At 49.1% G+C, this 21,768-nt stretch overlaps 6 protein-coding genes across 6 annotated transcripts; 3 read left to right on the forward strand and 3 right to left on the reverse strand.

Moving 5' to 3' along the window:
- Positions 1–5,435: 5,435 nt before the first annotated feature.
- Positions 5,436–6,258, forward strand: FMAN_04938 (uncharacterized protein; the record flags this gene model as incomplete). The annotated part of the gene is made up of 3 exons (XM_041828295.1): positions 5,436–5,692; positions 5,788–5,891; positions 5,939–6,258. 3 exons carry the CDS (start codon positions 5,436–5,438, stop codon positions 6,256–6,258), a joined length of 681 nt encoding a protein of 226 aa, XP_041679172.1.
- A 241-nt stretch (positions 6,259–6,499) lies between these two features.
- Positions 6,500–7,377, reverse strand: FMAN_04937 (uncharacterized protein; the record flags this gene model as incomplete). Its single annotated transcript, XM_041828296.1, has 2 exons — positions 6,500–7,108; positions 7,159–7,377. 2 exons carry the CDS (start codon positions 7,375–7,377, stop codon positions 6,500–6,502), a joined length of 828 nt encoding a protein of 275 aa, XP_041679173.1.
- Positions 7,378–9,215: 1,838 nt separating this feature from the next.
- On the reverse strand, positions 9,216–11,654 carry FMAN_04936 (putative beta-1,3 exoglucanase precursor; the record flags this gene model as incomplete). The annotated part of the gene is made up of 1 exon (XM_041828297.1): positions 9,216–11,654. One exon carries the CDS (start codon positions 11,652–11,654, stop codon positions 9,216–9,218), a length of 2,439 nt encoding a protein of 812 aa, XP_041679174.1.
- Positions 11,655–14,748: 3,094 nt separating this feature from the next.
- Positions 14,749–16,974, reverse strand: FMAN_04935 (uncharacterized protein; the record flags this gene model as incomplete). Its single annotated transcript, XM_041828299.1, has 2 exons — positions 14,749–15,739; positions 15,785–16,974. 2 exons carry the CDS (start codon positions 16,972–16,974, stop codon positions 14,749–14,751), a joined length of 2,181 nt encoding a protein of 726 aa, XP_041679175.1.
- Positions 16,975–19,179: 2,205 nt separating this feature from the next.
- Positions 19,180–19,680, forward strand: FMAN_04934 (uncharacterized protein; the record flags this gene model as incomplete). Its single annotated transcript, XM_041828300.1, has 1 exon — positions 19,180–19,680. One exon carries the CDS (start codon positions 19,180–19,182, stop codon positions 19,678–19,680), a length of 501 nt encoding a protein of 166 aa, XP_041679176.1.
- Positions 19,681–20,395: 715 nt separating this feature from the next.
- On the forward strand, positions 20,396–21,531 carry FMAN_04933 (uncharacterized protein; the record flags this gene model as incomplete). The annotated part of the gene is made up of 2 exons (XM_041828301.1): positions 20,396–20,829; positions 20,883–21,531. The coding sequence occupies 2 exons, from the start codon at positions 20,396–20,398 to the stop codon at positions 21,529–21,531; spliced, it is 1,083 nt and encodes a 360-aa protein (XP_041679177.1).
- Between the last annotated feature and the right edge of the window lie 237 nt (positions 21,532–21,768).

A 21,768-nucleotide genomic window follows, 5' to 3' on the forward strand; every position in this document is an offset into this window, starting at 1 on the left:
AACTCTTCATACCGCACCTAAAAACAGTCTCCCACTAGGCCACTCTTCGTTTTTGCCAGTTCGCATGTTCGAGTCAACATACTGTATCTTCATTTTTCAGTTCTCGCGATTCGGCCATGCTTGTCAAATCATGATGATACCCTCTTGGCCTTTTTGCCATGAGTTTGGTCACTTCGTCCGGTGCTGGCCTCGGGACTTCATAGCATATGGCCCCTTGTCCCTTTACCCTTATATACCAAAACCACCCTATTACCCGTGTCGAAGAGTGGTCTAGTGGTATACGTCGAACCTATAAACTCTCTTCATTCCGCACCTAAAAATTCTTCACCCACTAGGCTGCTCTTCGATTTTTGTCGTTCAAGACTTCCAACACTTCTTCGACAAGCAACCGACAAACCCTCTTTTTGTTCCACGACATCCCAAAAGGCGATTCAAAAATGCGACGAAAATGATCTGTTCATGCTGTCTGCAAACAGAGCTGAAAATATACACCTCTCGGTTTTGCCGAAAAGGGCTTCGTCCTATCTTGCTATACATTACCAGATGGCCAAAGGATGTTGAGATCGAAGGAAATGGAGGTTGAGTCAGACTGTCGAGGTCGATGTGGGTATAGCAGTCCAGCACTATGACCTTCGTGCTTGCTCTGCCTGCTGTGAGTCCCGCCCGTGCTTGTTGTGGCGTGGTGTGGCACTCAGGAGGGAGCTGCTGCCTGCCCCTTTTATACCAAAAACACTCAGTTTACCCTCGGCAAGGAGTGGTGTAGTGGGAATACGCACCCTATTAACCTAAAATCTTTCTTCCTCGCCTATAACTTCTCTCACCCCACTACCTGCACCTTGCTTTTTGCCCAAGTTCACAACTTCGAGTTTTCCCTTTGACACCGACTTCTCCGTCTCGACATCAACATTACCTTTTTGCCGTTCGACGTCGCCCTCAGTCGTGATCTTCGATGGCCCTTCGGGCATTCATCACAAGGTCGGTTCTCATTGTTTTCGACGAAAATATCTATCGCGAACCGAGTCATGGTCAACATGGGTACATCTCCCAAACAATGGACATACTTATCGACATGGCGTGGAGTGGAGTGACGGACATGACAAGACGGACACCGACCACTTACCCCTTATATACCAAAATCACTCTGTTTACCGTCGGCGAGGAGTGGTGTAGTGGGAATACGTTACCTACTAAACCTAAAGTCTCTCTTCCGCACCTAAAACCTCTCTCACCTCACTACCCACTCCTCGTTTTTTGGCTTGGGTCTCGACTTCGAATCCTCCCCTACAAGGAGTCTCCTTTTTGGTCTTTTGTTTCGCATCCACGCCAGAACAGTACTTGACGATGATCTTATCTGCAGGCCTCATCCTCGGTGATGACATCCCCCTTTTACCATCGCAGTTCAGAACACGATCATGCCCAATCTCCAAGGACACTCATGCCATTGATATGGGCGCTGTGTCGATGATCACTGTATGGCACGCCACCCAACACGACATGGCCGCCTACCCCTTACATACCAAAACCACACATATTGTCTTCAGCAAAGAGCGTGTGGTCTAGTGGGAATTCGCATCCTATTAACCTAAAATCTTCATACTCTCTCCTATATACTCTCTCAACCCACTGGATCCCGCTCTTTGTTTTTTGGCCAAAGTCACGACTTCGAGCGTCTTCCATGACATTTCTTTTTGCCCTCTGGACAGCACATGTGATGAAGGTGAGAGTTTAAGAGAAGCTTTCGCCCCAACGCAGAAAGACAAAATAACGCACATTGGCAATATCCTCCTTGCCCTCCCTAGTACATGATACATTGCCTTTGGCTGCTGAGTAGCACCGTTTCCCGACTCTACACCTTATATGTCAAAATCACATCTATGTCTATCGGCGAGGAGTGGTGTAGTGGTATCCGCTCCTACAACCTAAGAACCTAAAAACTCTTGAATCCGCTCCTACAATTCCTTCTCCCACTACACCGCTCCTCGTTTTTCGCCAAAGTTGAACAATACTTATTGTCTTTTTTCCTTTTTGCCAGTCCTTTTTCATGTTGCCCAGTCGACTATATGCTCTTGAAAGAAGGTCGTTACAAGTACAAGTACGCCGCGAGAAGGGGCCTGTAACTACTTGACCTCGTTTGGATAAAGTCGCGACTTAGGGGCGACTTGGGGACGCAATGAGAAGGACAACTTCAAGCTTTGGCTCTTGACGTAAAGGCCTTCAGGGCAGCTTCAACATGAGGCCAAGTCAAAAAAGGGGGCAAGGGGGAGGGTCATAGTTCAGTTAGGCAGAAGCATGCTTTGCCCTGCCTAGAACGACAGCCTACCAGCACTGGGGTCTTGTGTCCCAGACCAGAGGACATACCCTTATATGCCAAAATCACTCTCTATACCCCCAGCGAAGAGTGGTACAGTGGTATCCTCCGAGCCGACGACCCTACCTTCGAGGCCTTTCCTACGAATTCCCCCTCTCCTTCAAATCCCCCCTGTCCTTTAAATCCTCCGACCCTCCCTCCGACCCTGTATCACTGTTCGCACTTACCACTTCTACCACGTTCTTGTTCTTTTTTTTATTTTTCCCTTTCTTATTCTTTACTCCTTGCCCCCTCTTTTACTCTTATTCTCTTGTGGCATTTCTTTTTGCTATAGCTTGTTTCCAAGCCTGAGCTCCTTGTAAGCTAACGTATAGGTTGTATATAATAATACAGTAAACCCAGGGGTATTCTTTTTCGGTCTTGGTGACCAGACCTGGTAAGTCGTGTGGTATGGTATAAGTGGCAGGCTCGCTCGCCTGAACGGAACTTGTAACTCGCAACTCTGCCAGGGTAGAGTGTTAAATATTAGAATTAATGTATCCCTTTCGACAAGGAGTGGTGTAGCGGTATACGTCCTAGAACCTATGAATCCTAAAATCCGCTCCTAAAAACTCTCTCTCCCGCTACCCACTCCTTGTCTTTTTGCCTGTTCGAAGCCCGCCTCTTTTTCCGTCACTAATACTGTGATCATGGGTTTTTAATGATTAAAGGCTTATATAATCGAGTAAAAATACTCCTGGCGTAAGTCAGGGGTTCAGCTTGCTGTCCCATCTGAACAGACACTTGCCCAAAGATAGAACAGGGACTTCAATCAAGGCCGCCTTAATACACTATTTAATCCATTTGATCTTCTGTTTTATTGCGGCGTCATGCGGTGAAGTCGACGTGTCTCAAGTGGTGGTGTTGGCGATCGTGTGCTGTCCTGCTTCGAATGACTGACCCCTGGGCCATGGCCAGACGACTCAGATCAAAGTCAACCATTCAGCTCAACAGAAGCCTCCTCTTCATCGTGGAGAAAGATGAGTACACACAAGCAAAGTTTGAACGGCAAAAGTAATGAGGCCTCTCGACCTGTCCATCCAATGATGTCGGTCGCCACTTGTGCTGCGCCTCGGCTGCTGCCTGCACAACCCAGGCAGCAACAACCCCTTTTGACCAGATAACAGACAACAAGGACCAACCTGGAAGCTTCGTTATATACCAAATTGAAACAGTAGCTTTCAACGAAGTAGCTAAGAATTTATAAGATGAACCTCTTGGTGTAGCGGGAGTCCGGAATCCCGGATCCACCCTTCGTTTCCTACAGTGTTTATGACTCTATGTTCGAGTCCTGTGATGGCCATCACATTCTAGTTTTTTTGTTTGTCTTCTTTTTCTCCAATACTGCACATTACCTCTAGCAGTATGACTCTGTAGTCTTCGTGGAGTATCTAGCCTGCATCAGGAATTTTAATCCCATCGACTTAAAAGATTATCTTAAGAACTTCAGGGTGTCTATCCGCGCAGTTGATATGTCAGCCGTAGAATTAAACAGCCTTTTCAAAGTCTTCTCGGTGATTCTGCTCATAGCCGACTGCATCTTGCTTTATACTCTCAGCCATGGTCATGTCTTTGCCTTCAACCTTGCCATCCTTCACATTGCCCAACATATGGACATTGCCCAACATATGGTATCGAGTCCGTATTGCATCTCCGAATCTTTCTTCACAATCGCATATATATGATAACTTCCCCATGGCTCATCAGTTTGTATTCCATCTTCCTCGGGAACCTGATTCCGCTTTTTTGTCTTACCATTCAGCACTTCGCAAGGTCGAGTTCTATTCTTCCACTATGCTCTCATCTTCCTGCTTCTTCCTGCTTCTTCGCCTTCAAACCGATCTTCTTTTTAAATACAACTTGTTTGCGGAGCCATGGTCAAATTCCCTGTGTATATGTTGCTGCTGTTAAGTAATGGTCATTATGCGTTTAAAGCCCGACTTGCTCACACATTTATATACTACAATTTCCAACGCCAATAGCAGCGAAGTAGCTAAAATACTATACTAAGGATCACGTATAACGCAGCGGGGAGCAGACGCCTCGTTGCCTTCGCTTTTTGGTGCTCGCCACATCGTATGTTCGAACCCCTGAGCTCCTATTATAACACGACCTTATTCATCCTTCTTCTTTTATATATCCCATACTAAGATAAGAGTTTATATTTTAAATATAGATACTGGTGTTATAGATTCTTTTCTTCTTTACATACCTTCAGGCCATAAATTCCGCAGCCACAAGCAGTAGGTTTGGCCATACAACTTTGAGAGCAACCAACATAGCCTTATATACCAAAACAAATAACCTGTCCACCAGCGAAGTAGCTGCACACTCAAAACTTTAGAACACTACTAAGTCCCAAGGTGGTCGAGTGGGGAGTCCGGAATCCCAGAACACTCCCTTCGCTTTTTTTATCGTTGGAGGTTCGAGTCCACCTCTAAGACTAGGTCGCCCCAAAAGACAGACGCTCAGCAGCAAATGTTTTTTAACAGACTGATGGAATCTCCGTGTCACTCAATGTAGAACTTCTTTTTTAGCATAGTGAGTGAACCCTTTCAAGGATTAGTGAAAGGTCAGCTCTATCTTCATGAGCTTCAGCAAGATCACAGGGTATCACAGGCGCGCGGCAAGTAATCGCCAATCAGAGAATTGCCGGCCGACACCGGCAAGACTTTACCGCACCGCGTCATGGCCACATTAGTTTCCAGAACATCACTTGCACTTTGACAAGGTCGACATACATGATGGTAGATGAAGGTTAGGGAGGCTAGGTTTGTCTGGCCGCTTGCCCGAGTTCATGCGGCCCCAAGCGCTGACAGCCTGACAGCAGGCCAACAGAAACAGGTGGAGGCAAATGGCAAGGCATCACGACATCGTTCCGCCTCATAACCCGGTGTTGCTATCCAGAGAACTTCGTGCTAGATGTATAAATATGATGGGAATTCCTCGGGCTGGCCTATCATGTCCAAGCTATCAGTTCCAGTTCTCAGCCCAAAACTTTAAAAATACCAGGACGTATTGCATTTCCCATCCTTTCGGTCCCATACCGTATACATTACATTCATCCCATATCTTTTTCACGCCCAACATGGCTCGTTACTTTGGCCAAGCCACTCCAAAAGAGCTTAGAGACCTTGAGCGTAATGCTGTGAGAGCCACCAACAAGCAGATGTCAAAGGCTGCTGCTATGCTTCAGGCAGCATTTGATGGTAAGACGCGATATGCGTGGTTTGGTGGTTGGGCTCTCAAACTTCGAGGATCTGAGCGCGAGACCCGCGACCTCGATCTTCTGGTATTGGCGACCGACGTTCGCCAAGTCAGGGCAATCTTATCCCCTTGCAACTGGTAACTGCCACTATTTCGATCTACTCGCTGTGGCCCGGACCACGAGGAGGTGTGCGAAAACTTGCCTTTTGGGGCGGACTGACACAAGGTTTCAGGGCAATTCTCTCACATTATGAGATCATGGGTAGCATCCAAGAAAGGATGTTTGTGGACATTGGGGAAAATGGCCAGCTTGTTGGAGTGGATGTTGTTCTCTCAGGTAGGAGAAGGAAGCATAATGTGTAGCGATAACTAAACTCACCTTAGGCCAACTCAATACCCCCGATTTAGGAGACGAAGACTCTGTTGAACTCATCACGCCTCACTTCGCAACACCTCAGGGCAATCAGGTTCCGGTCATCCCCCTGACTTGGCAGGTCGAAGGAAAGTTGGGAACTTGGATCTCAAGAAAGAAGCAATCAGACTTTCAGGACCTTACGTTCCTTTTTCGACATTACGGCAATGAAATCAGAACATGGAGCGAGCATCTGTCAGGGCACTGGCGCCGAGAATTCTACGATGTATTCAAGCTTGATAATAGCAAGGAGGCATGCAAGAACATGAAAAGGGTTCTTCGACTGGACTAGACTTGGGGTGGCTAGTGGAGGAAATAAAACTTAGGATCTTAGTCCTAAATAAGACGGGGACTTAGGTAATTTAGTACAAGTTTAGTGTAAATTTAGGATAAGTTTATTTTAATACTTTCTATTAAGGAATTACTACTCTTTTCTTGCTTCTCGGAGGGCTAGGCTGTAATATATGAATGTTTTCATTATTTTTGGACTGGTCAGTCTTTGACACCACATCATCACTTCACCCTATGTGTTTCTAGTAATCATCCGAAAGAACAGTCCATGAGTCCGGGGTATCGATAATACGATATTGGGTAGTAAACACATGGCTCGGCTTGGTCCAATCCAATCTGTCCTTCTTTGTTCGTACGTATGATTGCCACATAGCTCGTCTGCTTTTTGGTTTGCACGCAAAAATCGACCAACCCGCAAACTGCTCGTCTTGGGATTCGGAACCTCTCTTGTTTGCCTCAATAGCCCAGTCAACGTCGTTTGTACCGTCCAGTTCAAGGTTCTCTTCTCCCCATTCCTCTGGCAGGTCTGTACCATCAATCACATCACAGAGTTTCAGTTCGTCGCCTGTGTCTAGACAGCTCTGTATAAAGACGTCCAGTTTGGGATACGGTAGTCCTCGAAGGCTACGGGTGAAGTTAGAGGGTTCGCATACAATATGGACGTCCCTGTCGGGAACAATGACAAAGCAAAAGTCGGTTTCATTATGATTGAAGCGGTGCCAGGTATGTAATAGAGAAGAGCTCGGTGTGTCCCAGGGTTCCGCGAGGTGGTAAGTGGCAGAATGAGGTTCTGACTGTAACAATGCAACCGCTTTATCAACGAGATGCGTCGGGACACAGATTTCCCAGTGCTATCGAGCATCAACAGAACCATCCATATTCTAGGAACCTAGAAACATACGTGACGCACTCTGGCAGCTCCATAAAATATGAGAGCACTGGTACCGACTATACAGCATGGGATATCGGCTGCTTCAAGGATGCGGGTCACAGTGAGAGCATCATCAGTGCCCCGGCCGTTATTAGAAGCCCGCTTTCCCTCATTCCATTCTGACAACTTGGGTGTGAAACAAAGTTGAGGTGGTGCAGGCCCTGTTGTCTTCTTCTTTGTCCACGACATTTTGCTCAAGCAATACAACGAGTATTGGAAGATGAGAGTGAGTTATCGGGGGAGTTGAATGGCACCAACCACGGGAGAGCTAGCCGAAAGAATACGGTACAGCAGGCGGTCAAATTAGGCAGAACCTTATATCACCAAGCGTTCACCATCACCGTGACTAGTCATATCAGAGCATTGAGTAAATAACTAACATTCCGTTTGATCAACTAGTGTCTAACGAGCTGAGAGCATGCAAGAAAAGAGACAGCTACTTACAAGTCAAGTGCTGGCCGCAGGGGTCCTCGCAGATGCATCTCGGCGAGGTGACTCAACGCCGGCTTCAGAACCCCACAGCCGCTAACAACCCCTGCAGCACATCACCACCTCCAACCAACAACAACAGCCACAAGTGACAGTCGGTTATATACCAAAGCAAACAAACAGATACCAGCGAAGTAGCGAGAAATACCAGCCCAATAGCTCAGATGAACAAATCTTGCTTGACCATCTCCGGATGTAAAGCCTTCGCTTTTTGTCAGACGAGAGCCCTGCAGTTCAAGGCGCAATGTGAACAAGGAATGAATGCCTGCCCATACTGACCATTTCTTTTTGGACTTTTCTGGACCTGAGAGACAATTCTATTAGACGTGATGTAGTAAACATGTAGATACTGTTTTGGTGTTCTTGTAATAGCATCTCCTATGTTAGGTAAGCTCCCCGTTGTCTTGCAAAAGCTCTGGGTCTGTTGTGTAAAGTACTGCAAGACACCCTGGCTCAGCCAACACCATCCATAGGTTATAGATCATACGAACAGGCAATACTACCAGCGAAGTAGCTACATCTTTAACTCAACCGAACTCCGGTTCGATCTCCAGATAAACCTCTCCTTCGGGAGACTTCGCTTTTTGGTTATGAGTTCGAATGTCAGCTACCCTTAAGCCTCTCACTTTTGCAACTACTCCTACCTTTCCTTCTCAGTTTTATACTCTTCTCTATTTTAAGCAATATATACAGAAAATAAATCAACAATTCATTTACTCCTTTGAACCTCAGTCATGTTCACTGTGCCTGAATCTGCTGGACTTAGTCTGACAACCTTGTCGCTCAGCCGTGAATCATCACCACCCCTGCACCAAGACCAGGCAGCATCACGCCACGGCGCCGCGCTAATCTCCCTCCAAGACATCAAATCAGCCTTGATAATTTATTCTATTATTCTCTCCTTCAGCGAAGTAGCTAAAAATGAACTTTGGCGGAGTGGTGTACATCTTCAATTTACCACTCCGCCTCCCATCTCCTTCGGGACTCGGCTTCGCTTTTGCTGGTTCGATGGTTCGAATTTCATCAGCATCTTTTTGCCTTTTCAGATTCCTTCTTATGCAGAGGCAGTCGATATGCTACGTTGACTTGAGTTTATTCAGGCCCTTTTCGAGTCTACTCTTGTTTCATATCGTTTTTTGGCATTTGTCCTTTGTCCTCTACTAACCGCCTTGTGACCACAACGTCTCGCGGACAAACATCATCACATCTGGCTACGTCATAACATCACAGCATAGCACATCACACCAGAATCATCGCAATGTCACATTTGGAGACGACACTTCTTGTCTCAACTCGATTCATTCAGCTACCCTGTCTACTCAAAGGTGAGGTGCATATCAAAAGCGTTTTTCATCGCTTACTATCCGAAACTCCAGTTCCATCCTGGAACAAAAAAGACCCTATGGAAAAAAAGAAGAAAGAAAATTCAGAGGCACGTTTAAAGCACATAATCAGCAATGAGCACGTGTCGCTCGGGTATTTCGCGTGAGCTAGGCGTAAGGAGGCACACCATAAGGTGGTGCGTCGACCTCATCTTCCTAAGATGAGAAGAGCGCGATGGCGGCGCAGAAGTTGTTGCGGTTGTCCTTGTCCAGGACCGCCGACTTGCCATCAACATTGACCATGTTGACAGAGGCCTTGGTGCTGATGCCGTAAAGGTGCACCTGCGAGCTCTCAATGTCGATCATGTTGTCCTGGCAGTTGTTCTCGCCAACACAGACCTGGTCGTAGTTGTCGAAGAAGCTGTAGAGGCCTCCTCCATAGATGAAGACATCCTTGGAGTTGACAGCGCGGAGACCCCAGGTACGGGCACATCGCTCAGAGGTACCGGTGCAGGTGGCCTTGAAGTCGGGATCGAAGTACTTCTTGTTGACAGTGAAAGGGACAGTCGCGTCAGGGTTGCCCTGCATGTAAGCAGTTTCGGTCTGGATGAGCGACATGTAGACATTAGAGGCATTCTCAAGGTGGTAGTTGTAGAGAACGCTGTGCTCGGAAGCGGTGCCCCACAGCCAAGCGCCCTTGGTGCTCTCAATCAGAACACCGCGGCCGTTGTAGAGGTTGATCTGAGAGTGATCTCCAAGGTCGAGCTCGTGGTCGGCAACCCAGAACCAGGTGTTCTCGAGGTAGCAGCTAGACTGCTTGGTCATGTGGAAGAGCATGAAGGCGCCGAGGCACTCAGGGTTAGGATCGGCCTTGACCTTGGGGTTCTTCTTGCATTTGTCGGACTGGAGCTGAGTACCAGCAGAGCCACCAACGCGGAAGTGGACATCAAAGAGACCAGCGGAACCGGGAGTAGAACCAGCGACGTTGAACTCCATCAAGATAGCACCGGGCTGGGGTCCGAGAGTCTCAAACATGAGGTCCTGGATTTCGACGTTGCCGACATCACCAGCTTGACCGACTTGCCAGACGGGCTTGGGGTTGGCTTGATCCTTGAAGTTCTTGTTTCCGCCAGCCATGATGAGAGGCCAGACCTCGCCAACAATCTTGATGTTCTTGGGGACCTTGACAGTGTCGGTAATGACATAAGCGCCGTGGTCGAAGTAGACGATTTGACCATCTTGGACACTGTTGAAGACAGCCTGAATGGCAGCAGTGTCATCAGTCTTGCCATCACCCTTGGCACCCTTGGACTTGACGGAGATGAAGTTGGAAGCGGGGACACTGTTGTACTGAGGCTTGCTCTTGGTGACGACATTACCCTTGGAGTCGAGAAGAGCCTTGGGCTTGGTGACGGGAGTCTGAGTGGCCTGGATAGCTTTACCACTGCCACCGCTGTAGGCACGACCCTGGACCCAGGATGCAATCTTGGCGTTGCCGGGAAGGATAGTAGCACTAGATCCACCACCCTTGACAGCGACAGGGACAGCAGAGGACATGTCGACGTTGTCAATGATAAGAGTGCCGTTGGTATCGGGCTGGGCGGGGTTGTAGTTGGTCAGGACACCGACTGCAGTGTTGGCAATCTTGCTATCGGTAAGAAGAATAGAGCCGACGTTCTGAACGTTGCCGCCAGCAGTCATGTCGATGCCAACCTTGGCGCCAGAGATGTCGAGGCCGTTGAGAGTCCACAACCAGTTCCAGTTCATGTAGACGGCAGTGTTGCAGTTGCGGAAAGTCATGTTTCGGCTGGTGAACTGTTGACTACCAAAGAAACCACCATATCGACCACCAATGAAAGTGAGGTCGGTCATGAAGCCACCGGAGCCGTTGTCGATGAAGATACCTTGCTGCTTGTTGTCATCGCTAGGGTCCTCAATCATCTGGAAGACGATGTTCTGAAGAGAGGTAGCTTGGGCGACTTGCCAGTGGATACCAGTACCGGAGCTCTTGGGCATACCAGTGAGATCAATCTTGAAGTTGCGGACCTGTCGGAAGAAGTTGTTCTGGTTGGTGTGCCAGTTGGAGCCATCTGGGTTGTAGGGATCGACGTCAATGACAGCCATGCCCTCAAAGTTGGCAGTTGGCTTGAGAACAGGAAGGTTGTTGACATCACCAATCATGTGGGTGTAGTAGTAGGGGAGAATAGGCTTGGAGACAACATAGGTACCAGCAGGGAAGTAGACGAGAGCAGGAGTGACAGTAGAAGAGTCACAGCCCTTACCACAACGGTTGCCGTCAGAGAAGGCGGCGTTGATGGCCTCAGTGTCGTCAGAGCTACCATCACCCTTGGCACCGTAGTCCTTCACGTTGCGGAAGATCTTGTAGTCGGCGGAGCCATAAGCAACGACACCTTGACGCTTGATGTCGGACATCCACCAAGAACCAGCAGCGGCGGCAGCCGAGTAAGCAGGAGCCTTGGGAGTGGCAGGCTCAGGCGATGGAGGTGCAGGATAGGCCGGTGCGGCAGTAGACACAGAGGCCGCGGGAGCAGCGACATCAACCTCAACCTCGATAGCCTGAGGAGCAGCCGAAGCTGGGAGGGTGAAGAGGCGCATGGCCAAGAGGGAGGCCGTGACGATAGTCGAAAGACCCATGATGACGATGAATAGCCAGCTAAATCGTTGTTTCTGGGGTGTAGCGGTATAGTATCGCTCTAGAGAGTGTGTTGATATTGCAGATGGCTACGAAGGATAAAGTCAGTATGCCTGTATTTTCGTATGTTGTTTTGACAAAGTTGGAGGAAACCATACGCAAAAGTCAATTGGGGAAATCGGTGTGATGTGAGAGAAAGGAAGAGATCTCAATATCAAGCTCGAGAAAGCTGTCAATAAGGTTTGGGGTTGGGGAGGGTTTTGTATAGATCGAGGTGAACAAAGGAAGGGAACAATGATCTGCACAATGGTGAAGAAAGGATGAAAAAGAGAGGATGGACGAAGGAACAGACGAGAATAAATAAGGCACAGAATAACAGCAACAGCAACAACAATGGCACTGGCACTGGCAGAATGAAAGTGAGGTGCAGTGTCTGAATCGGATTGGCAGCCTGACACTGTCGACAGCCGTAAGAGTCCAAGTGAGGCAGGTGATGATATATCTCGGCAGCTTTCGACAGTGGCACCGAGAGGGTGTACAGCCGAGCAGGATCTATAAACGCTGAGACCACTAGGAATCAATTGTTTACATGATCATGAACCGGCCGGCAATGCTCGAAAGCGGCACTTGAGATGAGGGTTCGCATGTGTTGTTGGTCCCTTGTTCCGCTTGCATATTGAGGCTTGTTCACCGATGAAACTTACCAGGTAGATAGGCCAAAGAAAATAAGACCAGAAATCTTTAAAGCCAAGAAACAAGTATATTCAAGGGAGAGACGGGCGCTGGCTTGTTGTTTAAAAACCAGGCAAAATAAAAAGAGAGGGTGGTGATCAAAGATGACGCTGTCCCAGACAAGCAGGAAAAATGAATAAAAAAGAGAGGCAAGGAGAGACACACGCGATCGCGTGTTCACACGATAAAGACTGACTGTCGTGGTGGAGGGTGCCCGTGGTGTGGTAGCTTTCGACTGACTTGAAATGGAACGGAAGAAAGGGAAGAGTAGAGTAGACAGGGTAGATATACACACACGGTTGGGATGATTATATGTGACATGAACTATTGACTCGACTTACCTTACTGCTGCCCTGACCAGGAACAGGGATCTCATCGTGGTAACTCTCCTCGGACGCCATCCGCCGTCTCTGCCTCCGAGGGCCTGCCATTGGAGTGGAGTTGTCCATTGAATGTCTGTTCACTCTTCCAAGGGGGGGCTGAAGCTAGCTGCAAGACAAGATTAAAGTGATCGTCATTGGCTATGGTAGCATCACGGACTGTTTCACACAAGGCCGACCAGGCCAGAACAAAACATGAAACGATAATGATTATGATACAAAGAGGTCAAGGATGCGTTGGACGAGTATAGGATGATGGTGAATCGAGGCGACGATGCAGGAAAAGAGAATAGAACCTGGACCCGACGGGAAAGGGGAACAGAACAAGCTCGTCCAGTTACCGAAGAGAACACCCTTGATCTCTCGACAAAAAGGGAAAGTACCTCTACCGGGACGAAATCGGTCTAGCGCCCTGTTTCACTGGACGACCCCGGACAAGCCAGCGGGTGGCTCACGCTACATCTCCCGGATCAAAAGAACCGGGGCATGATCTAAACAGCGGCAATTCTCCTTGCCTAGAGACTAGAGAAGCCATCACAGGTCCAAACCACCAGATCATGCATCTCAGAACCATGATTCACTATGACACCCAAAGAAAGTGGGTAGCCTCTCGCCCTCGCTCTCGCTGCAAAGATAACCCGTGGCTACCAGTAACGTGGTATCGACAACTATTAGCCTCACATGCTCTAATTTCCACGCACCCATGTCATCCACCATTCCTTCAGAAACTCAATACAATACGAAACTACATTCCTCTCCCACTGAAGCATTACGCCATGGTCCGTTTAATCACCAAGACATTCCCACTCTCTCTCTCTCTGCGCCACGGCATAGAATCCCCCTCGCCGTCTCAGCTACTACCAGGACCCTTCCAAACACGCGCGCGACTACCATATATTAAGCGCTTAATCATGCTGTGGCCGAGATGGCTCCGGTATGTGAGGTGATGCTAATTAAAGAGATTTGCAGTAGGGGTCTCACTCATTCCTTGGCTGGATCGCTGTAGTGGCGGTTATGAGGCCATTCAGAGCCAGAACCGAGCATGAAAGTCTCGAAAAGCAAGTTTTGGAGCTATCGATATTGAATCAATGCCATTGATCTTCGCAAATATTGAATCGCGGTGGCTTTGAAGCCATCGTAGCCAACAAAGCCCCTTGCAGTCCCCTGTTTCAAAACACAGCTCCCCACATCCCGCCACACCATGAAGCGCATTCCGGCCCAATCCACCACCTCACAATGCACATCAGTCTGAGGGTAAGGTATAGTAGAGTCGCATTTAAGGTCAACGGTTGCCTGCATGTGGTACAACAATTACTCTAAATCTATACCACCTACCCGATATAGCACAGGATAGTCCTTCAAAGTCAGGTGAACTGCGAACATGCAGACGCAGACATGAAATATATTAATTAGTTCAGGGTGCGAGTTTATGCAAAATCCCCCTCACATGATCTACGTCCATCTATCACACACTATCTGTTTCACTCCGCATCCTTTTTCATCCCGCATTTCGATATCGATGCGCGTTCCCGTGGATCTCGGACTCCCTTGTTTCACGCATCGGCCATGAACCCTGTAACCACTTAAACAAATTAATTCACCTTCCGTCGTGAAACGAAGCACAGAATCAGAGACTCGGAAGACCCCAGGACTCGAAAGCAATAGTTAAGTAAATTCATTCATATAAACTCCAGACGCAGTCTATGTGATCCAGATCGCTCATCAACGCTATTGGCGAGTAATCCTCATGAGCGATAGATCCATCGCCGGATCTCAAATGTGCTCCGTGAGGTTGCACGCATGCACCATGTCCATGTCCATCCATGTCCTAGCATGTCCATCCAACATGCCCTAATGCTGCCTTACATCTTAAAATCAGTCTAGCAAACCCTTCCATGTCATAAAGTCGTAAAGCCAGTTCAATCGTGTTCGTCTGGCATATTAATATCCCCCCAATCCTATTATTCCGTCCAATGTTCAGGGCTCAGATAAACCCTCCCTCAATCTGTAGAGGCCTGGCACTCTCGATGGTCTCAATACCATCAACATCGGCACCAAAATCCATTATCAAAATCTTGGGGTCCTGTCCTGTGCTGACAATGCGACGGTAGTCACTCTTCGCACTCAAAACCCAGCTTGCGTGCCACTTGGGAAAGTCGAGCAGCTGATGTCCAGTCTCCATATCCCACACCTTGATGTCAGTGTCGTAGCTTCCAGAGACCAGTCGGCCGCTCACACTATCTATGTGCAGACTGCGAACCAGATTCTCATGGGCCCGCATCTCACGGAGACACTCGCCAGTGTTGGCATCCCAGATGCGGATAACCTTGTCGTTACCAGCAGATGCAATATATCGGCCATCTTCGGAGAATTGGGAGCAAGCAAGCCCCTTGGTGTGCCCCGTGAACTCACGAATATTTTTGCCTGTTTCAATGTTCCACAACTTGACGCGGAAATCTCCCGAACAAGACACGATGGTGTTGCCCCGCATCTGTACTGCGTTAACAGGTCCGCTGTGTCCCCGAAGCTGCTTGATCAAGTCGCCGGTGTGGCGATCCCAAACACAGATGCTGAAGTCCTTGCTGCATGTGACGATATGCTTGTCATCAAAGGCAAGATCGAGAACAGCTGCGGTGTGGTGTCGGAGTCGGCGAATAGGACGGTATCCTGCGCGTACGTCGTAAACGATGCAGGTAGAGTCGGAGGATCCAGTGACCAGGATCTCGTCGTCATACTGCAGGCACAGAATAGAGGCCATGTGATGTGTAGGGAATGATGTACTTCGAGGCATAGAGAAGTTTGACTTCTCGTTGTCGGAGGATCCTGAAGCGAAATGAGTAGGGTTGCCATCCTCGTCAATGAGCATGTCGGGTTCGGCGATGACCTCGGGTGGTCCAATGATGAGGGTGCATTCAAGGGTATGCATATCCCAAACCCGAATCGTCTTGTCGCGGGAACCAGTAATGATTTTGTGCCTTTTCAGGTTAGTAGACCACTTGTAAAAGGACCGAATAACTTACTCGTCGAACTGAAGGCAGTAGATGCTATCCTTGTGTCCATTCAGATAGACAGGTCTGGCCTTGCCAGTCTTCCATCGCTGGCTCAACTCCTGCTTAACACGGTAAATGTCCTTCCAGTCATTCGCTGGTGAAATAGCAGGAACTCCGAGACCACTTCCAGGCGCAACGGGCTCACTTGTAGCGTAAGTGGCAGTAGTCTCGCGAAGACAAGACTCACGCCAGATGTGCTGGTTGCTAACAATCTTGTTCCAGTTCTTGCAAACCATGCTGGCCTTGTTAAGTGCTGGAGCGTCGAGGTTTGCGAGAACATGAATAGCGAGCTCTGCAGGAAGTCTGGAGATAAAGTCGATTGTGCTAATAGCAGCATTTTGCTCTATCTCGGTCTCACTCTCGGCTCCAGGAAGTGTCACTGTGATTCCGATTCCGCTCTCACGATCGTTGCTCTCGTCGTTGGTGCTAGGATTCAACCACATGTTGTACAAGCCCTGACGAGCCAGGTATTCATTCTGCATAGCAGCTGAGGCCTTAGCAGCAGCTCCAGAGTTGCTGGGAATGACGGGTGGCTCGCCACGGAAACCGGGAATCGGTAGATGTGAGGAGTTCTCGTAGTTGTAGGCGTTCTGATCATGTTTCAGATCGAATCCATAGATAGATCGCGAGCGACGAACGGTTGCTTGTCGAAGACGGCTCCAAGTCGAGTGCGCATTGTTATATGAAGTAGTAGGTCTACCAGTCTCGGTTTGTTCGACATCTTCAGCAATCGAAGGTCGTCGATGAACCATCCGGTTGATCGAGAGTGAAGCGCGGCGAAACATGCCCTTGATCTGCTTGGCACCTGGAGTGTGGAAGTGGTGTTGATGCTGGGTCTCGTGACGGGCGCTGTTCAGATCGTGGAACTCATCTTCGGTATCGTCGACAGCGAGATCGTTGAAATGCCGAGAAAGATGCTGCGAATGAGAATGGTCATGACCAAAAGCAAATGATTTAGGACGTCGCCAGGGCATAGAAAGGCTCATGCTGCGGTTTCGAGGGGGGGCAGCTGTGTGCATGGCGGCTGCTTCAGGGCGGAGAGTGGTGTTCGCAGTCTGGGCAGGCGTCGAGACGCCCATGGACGAAGATTCGGAGGGAGATTCCAACATGGCCTCTTGAGCAGGAGCCCAGTCGCTGATGGGGAAAATGCGCTTGGTCATAATCGAGGTGGAAGCAAAACTGTCGAACTAGAGAAAGGAACGTGTATCAAAGCGGGCTGTGCTGGAACTATCGGAGCTGGAAACGCAAATGATCGAACGACGATGAGTATGAAGGAATGTCGAGTCGACCATATAGTCGAGCAGTGAGGAACAACAAGCAAATGAATGCGCTCGTCGCGGATTTTGATCTCTGTCGTTGTTGTTTACGATCGGGCGGTCGGTCTGGTCTGGTCGCAGGGGCGGTCTCAGGACTTCCTTTAAGTTTCGCGGAACCTGATTTGGGCCCGTTTCTGGCGTTGGTCGTTCGGCGTTGGGTGGCAACGGTACACGAAGCAAACAACTCGAAAAAGAGCCGGAGGTTTCAGAGGGTATTTTAGTACTCGCTATACGCTCTGCGCTGATCCCAACAGAAAAGCAGGAAAAAGAACACACAGAAAAGGAGTCGAAAAGGAATGGAGATGGATGTGAGGGAGGAAGAGCAGGCTTCTTGAGAAAAAAACCGTTGCGATTAGCAATCCCGGTAAAGTCAACGGAAGACAGGGGGGCTTGAATTTAAAGGGCGAACTGAACTGCCACTGAAGGGATCTGGAAAACAGGGGGTCCCTGATTGGGTTTTCACTGTACGTACAGCACAGCACAGCACAACAAGACGAGTCAGAAGAACGGGATGATCAGGGGAATAAAAGAAGGAGAGGGTGTCGTCTAGAAAAGGGAAGAGATCAAAAGTATCTCTTAACAAAAGCTAGTAATCCATAGGCCGGGTCACGATACTGAACGACCCTTGGCGGTGATGTAAGGCGACTGGTCCCAAGTCATGCTTAACGCCATCTACACTACACGATGACATGCACTTGTGAGCTAGCGTTGCCCCAGAAGGAGTCTTGGAATGCGGGAAGGACAGCGATTCTTGATTTATCGAGCGGAGGTGGATCGTACAGTTCCAGTTTTCTCGGGGCCCGCGATTCTCTTCTTCCTCGGTCCGGTCTGAACAAACTCATACTACGTCGTTGAAGAAGATGGTTATGAAGCTAAAGATTGTGACGGTAAAAACTCTTTGCTTTTTAATCTGTAGCGGTGAGGTCTCTTGAACACGGTAGCAGTAGCACCTGTGGCTAGCCGCCCCTCCATCAAGCCATCCTCAGCCAACTCTACCGAACAGGGCGAAAGAAACTCAATAGTGGCGATGCAAACTTTCCGTATTCTTATTCCCGGTGCTGATTCTTCTTCGAAGAAATCTGTAGTTACTGAGTAATGCAACAATGCCGCAATAACTGTGATTGCATAGTAGCAGCAATGTTGGGCCTTCATATCAAGGCCCGTTGATCCCTATTGACCAGACCTCCAACGGCCAATGGTTGTGTAACATTGATTCACCACAACAACAGCGTTACTTCGAGAACCCACGCAGTGCAACACTCAATGCGTCCTGGTCCTCCCAGGGTCTGGATCAACACCCCAAACAAGCTAATCCCCCAAAGCAACCCCGGATTCAGCTGGACACTCTGACTGATCTCATCCATAGTGGCTGAAGACCCTGATTCAGCAGTGCATTAACAGTATTGTCCCTTTACGAGTGGACGGTACTCAGCCTGAAACTGTTTGCAAGAAGGTTTGCGCGCATTGGTCCCTGAAACCCGTAAAATGAAAAAATCTGACGGATTGGAGGAAGTGATCGACAAATCGTTGAGAAGAACTTGGGTTGGGCTTACAATTGGCGAACCGGACATTCCGATACCGGTTCCTTGGAACCATTCAGCCACGGCTGGGAAATTCTCCATATGGGTTGATCTGGATTTCTGTAAGCTCGAATTAACTTCAGCCTGAAGCCTGAAGTCTGAAAGTCTAGACTTTGACAGTTCGGCCAAAGTGTCCTGAGTCTGGACGTCATGGCTACCCTACGCAACACCATGCTTAAAGGACGGCCATTGTTATCTCCAAGACAAGTGCTATAACTCGTAGATTGGTAGGTCTCAAGTTAAAATACCCCATATTGCATCTCAATTCCAGCAATCTTCAACTTTGTCTCGGGATGCAGCCTCTCCGGAGCTTAATGCTGCAGGGCTGTCGTGGGGAAGACAGTGGATCAAGTTTTTCCCGTGTCAAGGATCCATGCTGAAGTTTTTGAGTGCTTGTTCAGTATCACCACGTAGCAAACACATCAAAGACTCTATTCACTTTGTGTCATCACATCATCTCACCTTCATCATGGCTACTCCAACTCCAAGGCCCTCCCAAGTGGCTTTCCGCATCCATCCTGTCTACCGCATCTTCTTCCTTATTCTCGAACCCATCTCTGCCCTCACCGGTGCTTTCTACACTCACTTCCGCCAAGACACCTACCTATCTCTCCTCCACGCATCTTCAGCACCAGCAGAAACACCAAAGGCTACATCTGTAGCCATGTCGCAGCTCGCCAATATGTTCTTCTTCTTTGCGCTCAACGAAGCGCTCGTTCTGCGATCTACAGCGGATTTGCGGGTTTGGAGGACGGTCCTGCTTGTGCTACTAATTGCGGATCTGGGACACTTGTTCTCGATGAGTGAGCTTGGGCCGAGTATCTATTGGGACGTCATGGCGTGGAATGCTAGTGATTGGGGGAATGTGCCGTTTGTGTATCTTGGCATGACTATGAGGGTGAGCTTTCTGCTGGGAATTGGCCTGGGAGAGTCGAGGGCTTTGAAGAAGAAGGATTGGAAGAAGCAGTGAGCTTTTCGGACGTTTATAGCGAGGTTCGGTATTTAGGTCTGCGATATCTCGGTTTTAGGTGTCCGAATTTGTGGTCATGAGGAGGACTGACTTGGATATAACTTGACTACGCTTTGACAAGACATGATATAGCAGGTCTAGAACATATGATGACCGTATGAAAGGATACCCCCATCAGGACAAATGGAACTATAAAACACATCCCAAGCCAACTCCTCACAGATCGCCAATGCAGCTCCTCTCACGCTACCTCATCCCCCACGATTCTTGGTGGAGGAATTCAGACTCCGCCGACCCACGATAATCCGAGCTTCATGTCAAGAGTCATGATGGCCTCTCAACCAATGACATGCTCACATCGGCTATCGGCTATCGCATGTCGCCTGTCTGCAATTCGGGCATAGCGCCCCGAAACCCCCAATCTCTCAATGCGACACTTCAATTCCTCCCCCCAAACCGCGTCGCTTACTCGGATCAGATGATCTTTCATGATGGAGGGGTCGTAGTAGGAAAAAAAGTGCCCCTCACACGTAACGGATACGGTAGTCAACGCGATGAGGGGTGAGCTCTGAGGTTGTTTCGACGAGTGGGGGTTTCTGGTCGGCTCGTCGTCATGAGATGAGCTTTATAAAGGAAGAGAAGCCCCAATTGACTTGTTCTCAATTGCTCTACTCTCTCTTTCTCGTCATCTCAATACTCATACTTCACCATCATCATGTCTGTTCCCGACAAGTTCCAGGGCTTCCAGTCCCCCAGCGCCGAGCACTGGACCGACTTCCAGAAGAACTCGTTTGAGCCCCGTCCCTTTGGCGAGTACGATGTCGACATCAAGGTCGAGTGCTGCGGTGTCTGCGCCAGTGATCGTCACACCATCAGCGGCGACTGGGGTGGTTGCCCTTATCCTCTCGCTGTAGGCCACGAGGTTGTTGGCAAGGTTCTCCGTGTTGGTGATAAGGTCACTCTCGCAAAGGTCGGTGACCGTGTCGGTGCTGGTGCCCAGGTCTGGTCGTGTCTTGAGTGCCACCAGTGCAAGAATGACAATGAGACCTACTGTAAGCACCAGATCGACGCCTATGGCGCTGATTACCTCGATACTGGTTTCAAGACCCAGGGTGGTTACTCTTCTCACAGCAGAGTGCATGAGTACTGGTGAGTACACTTGTCCGCCTACCCAATTGATCTCATTGACTTACAATTCATAGGGTCTACCCCATTCCCGAAGCCCTCTCCAGCACCCAAGCTGCTCCCATGCTCTGCGCCGGTATCACCGTCTACAGCCCACTGAAGCGTCTCGGCGCCGGACCCGGCAAGAAGGTCGGTATCGTTGGTATCGGTGGCCTTGGCCACTACGGTGTCATCTTTGCCAAGGCTCTTGGTGCTGAGGTCTGGGCCATCTCCCGTTCACGAGCCAAGGAGGCCGACGCTCGCAAGATGGGTGCCGATGGCTTCCTGGCCACTGGTGAGAAGGACTGGACCAAGGGCCACGAGATGTCCTTCGACATCATCATCAACACTGCCACTTCTTTCGAGGGCTTTGCTCTCAGCGAGTACCTGAGCCTTCTCGATGTGCACGGTCACTGGAACTCTGTCGGTCTTCCCGGTGGTGACGGTATCTCCATCCGCAACCAGGACTTCATCACCAACGGCTGCTACATCGGAACATCGCACTTGGGTAGCCGACGTGAGATGCTTGAGATGTTGCAGCTCGCTGCTGACAAGGGCCTCAAGTCGTGGATCGAGGAGATTCCTATCTCCAAGGAGGGTCTTCAGCAGGCCATGGAGGCACTGAAGACGAGCTCTGTTCGCTACCGATCATGCATGACCAACTATGAGGAGGCCTTCGGTGCTTAAGCGTGCGGAAATGTGAAAAATAAAAAGAAGGAGTTTGTTGGGAGTAGCATTGGGAGTTATGAATGAGTTAATGGTGGAGCTGAATGCTCTTGTTGGCGCGCATCAAAGACACCTTGATGGGTCGAAATGACGAATAAGTCTGGCATGATCTATGCGATCATGCCTGAATGAAATGATGAATTGAACATGATGAAATCTATCAATTGTGTCTTTCCGTGATCGGACGCGATTGTAGCT

This window comes from Fusarium mangiferae (assembly GCF_900044065.1).
Source record: "Fusarium mangiferae strain MRC7560 genome assembly, contig: FMAN_scaffold003, whole genome shotgun sequence".
Lineage (NCBI taxonomy): Eukaryota > Fungi > Ascomycota > Sordariomycetes > Hypocreales > Nectriaceae > Fusarium > Fusarium mangiferae.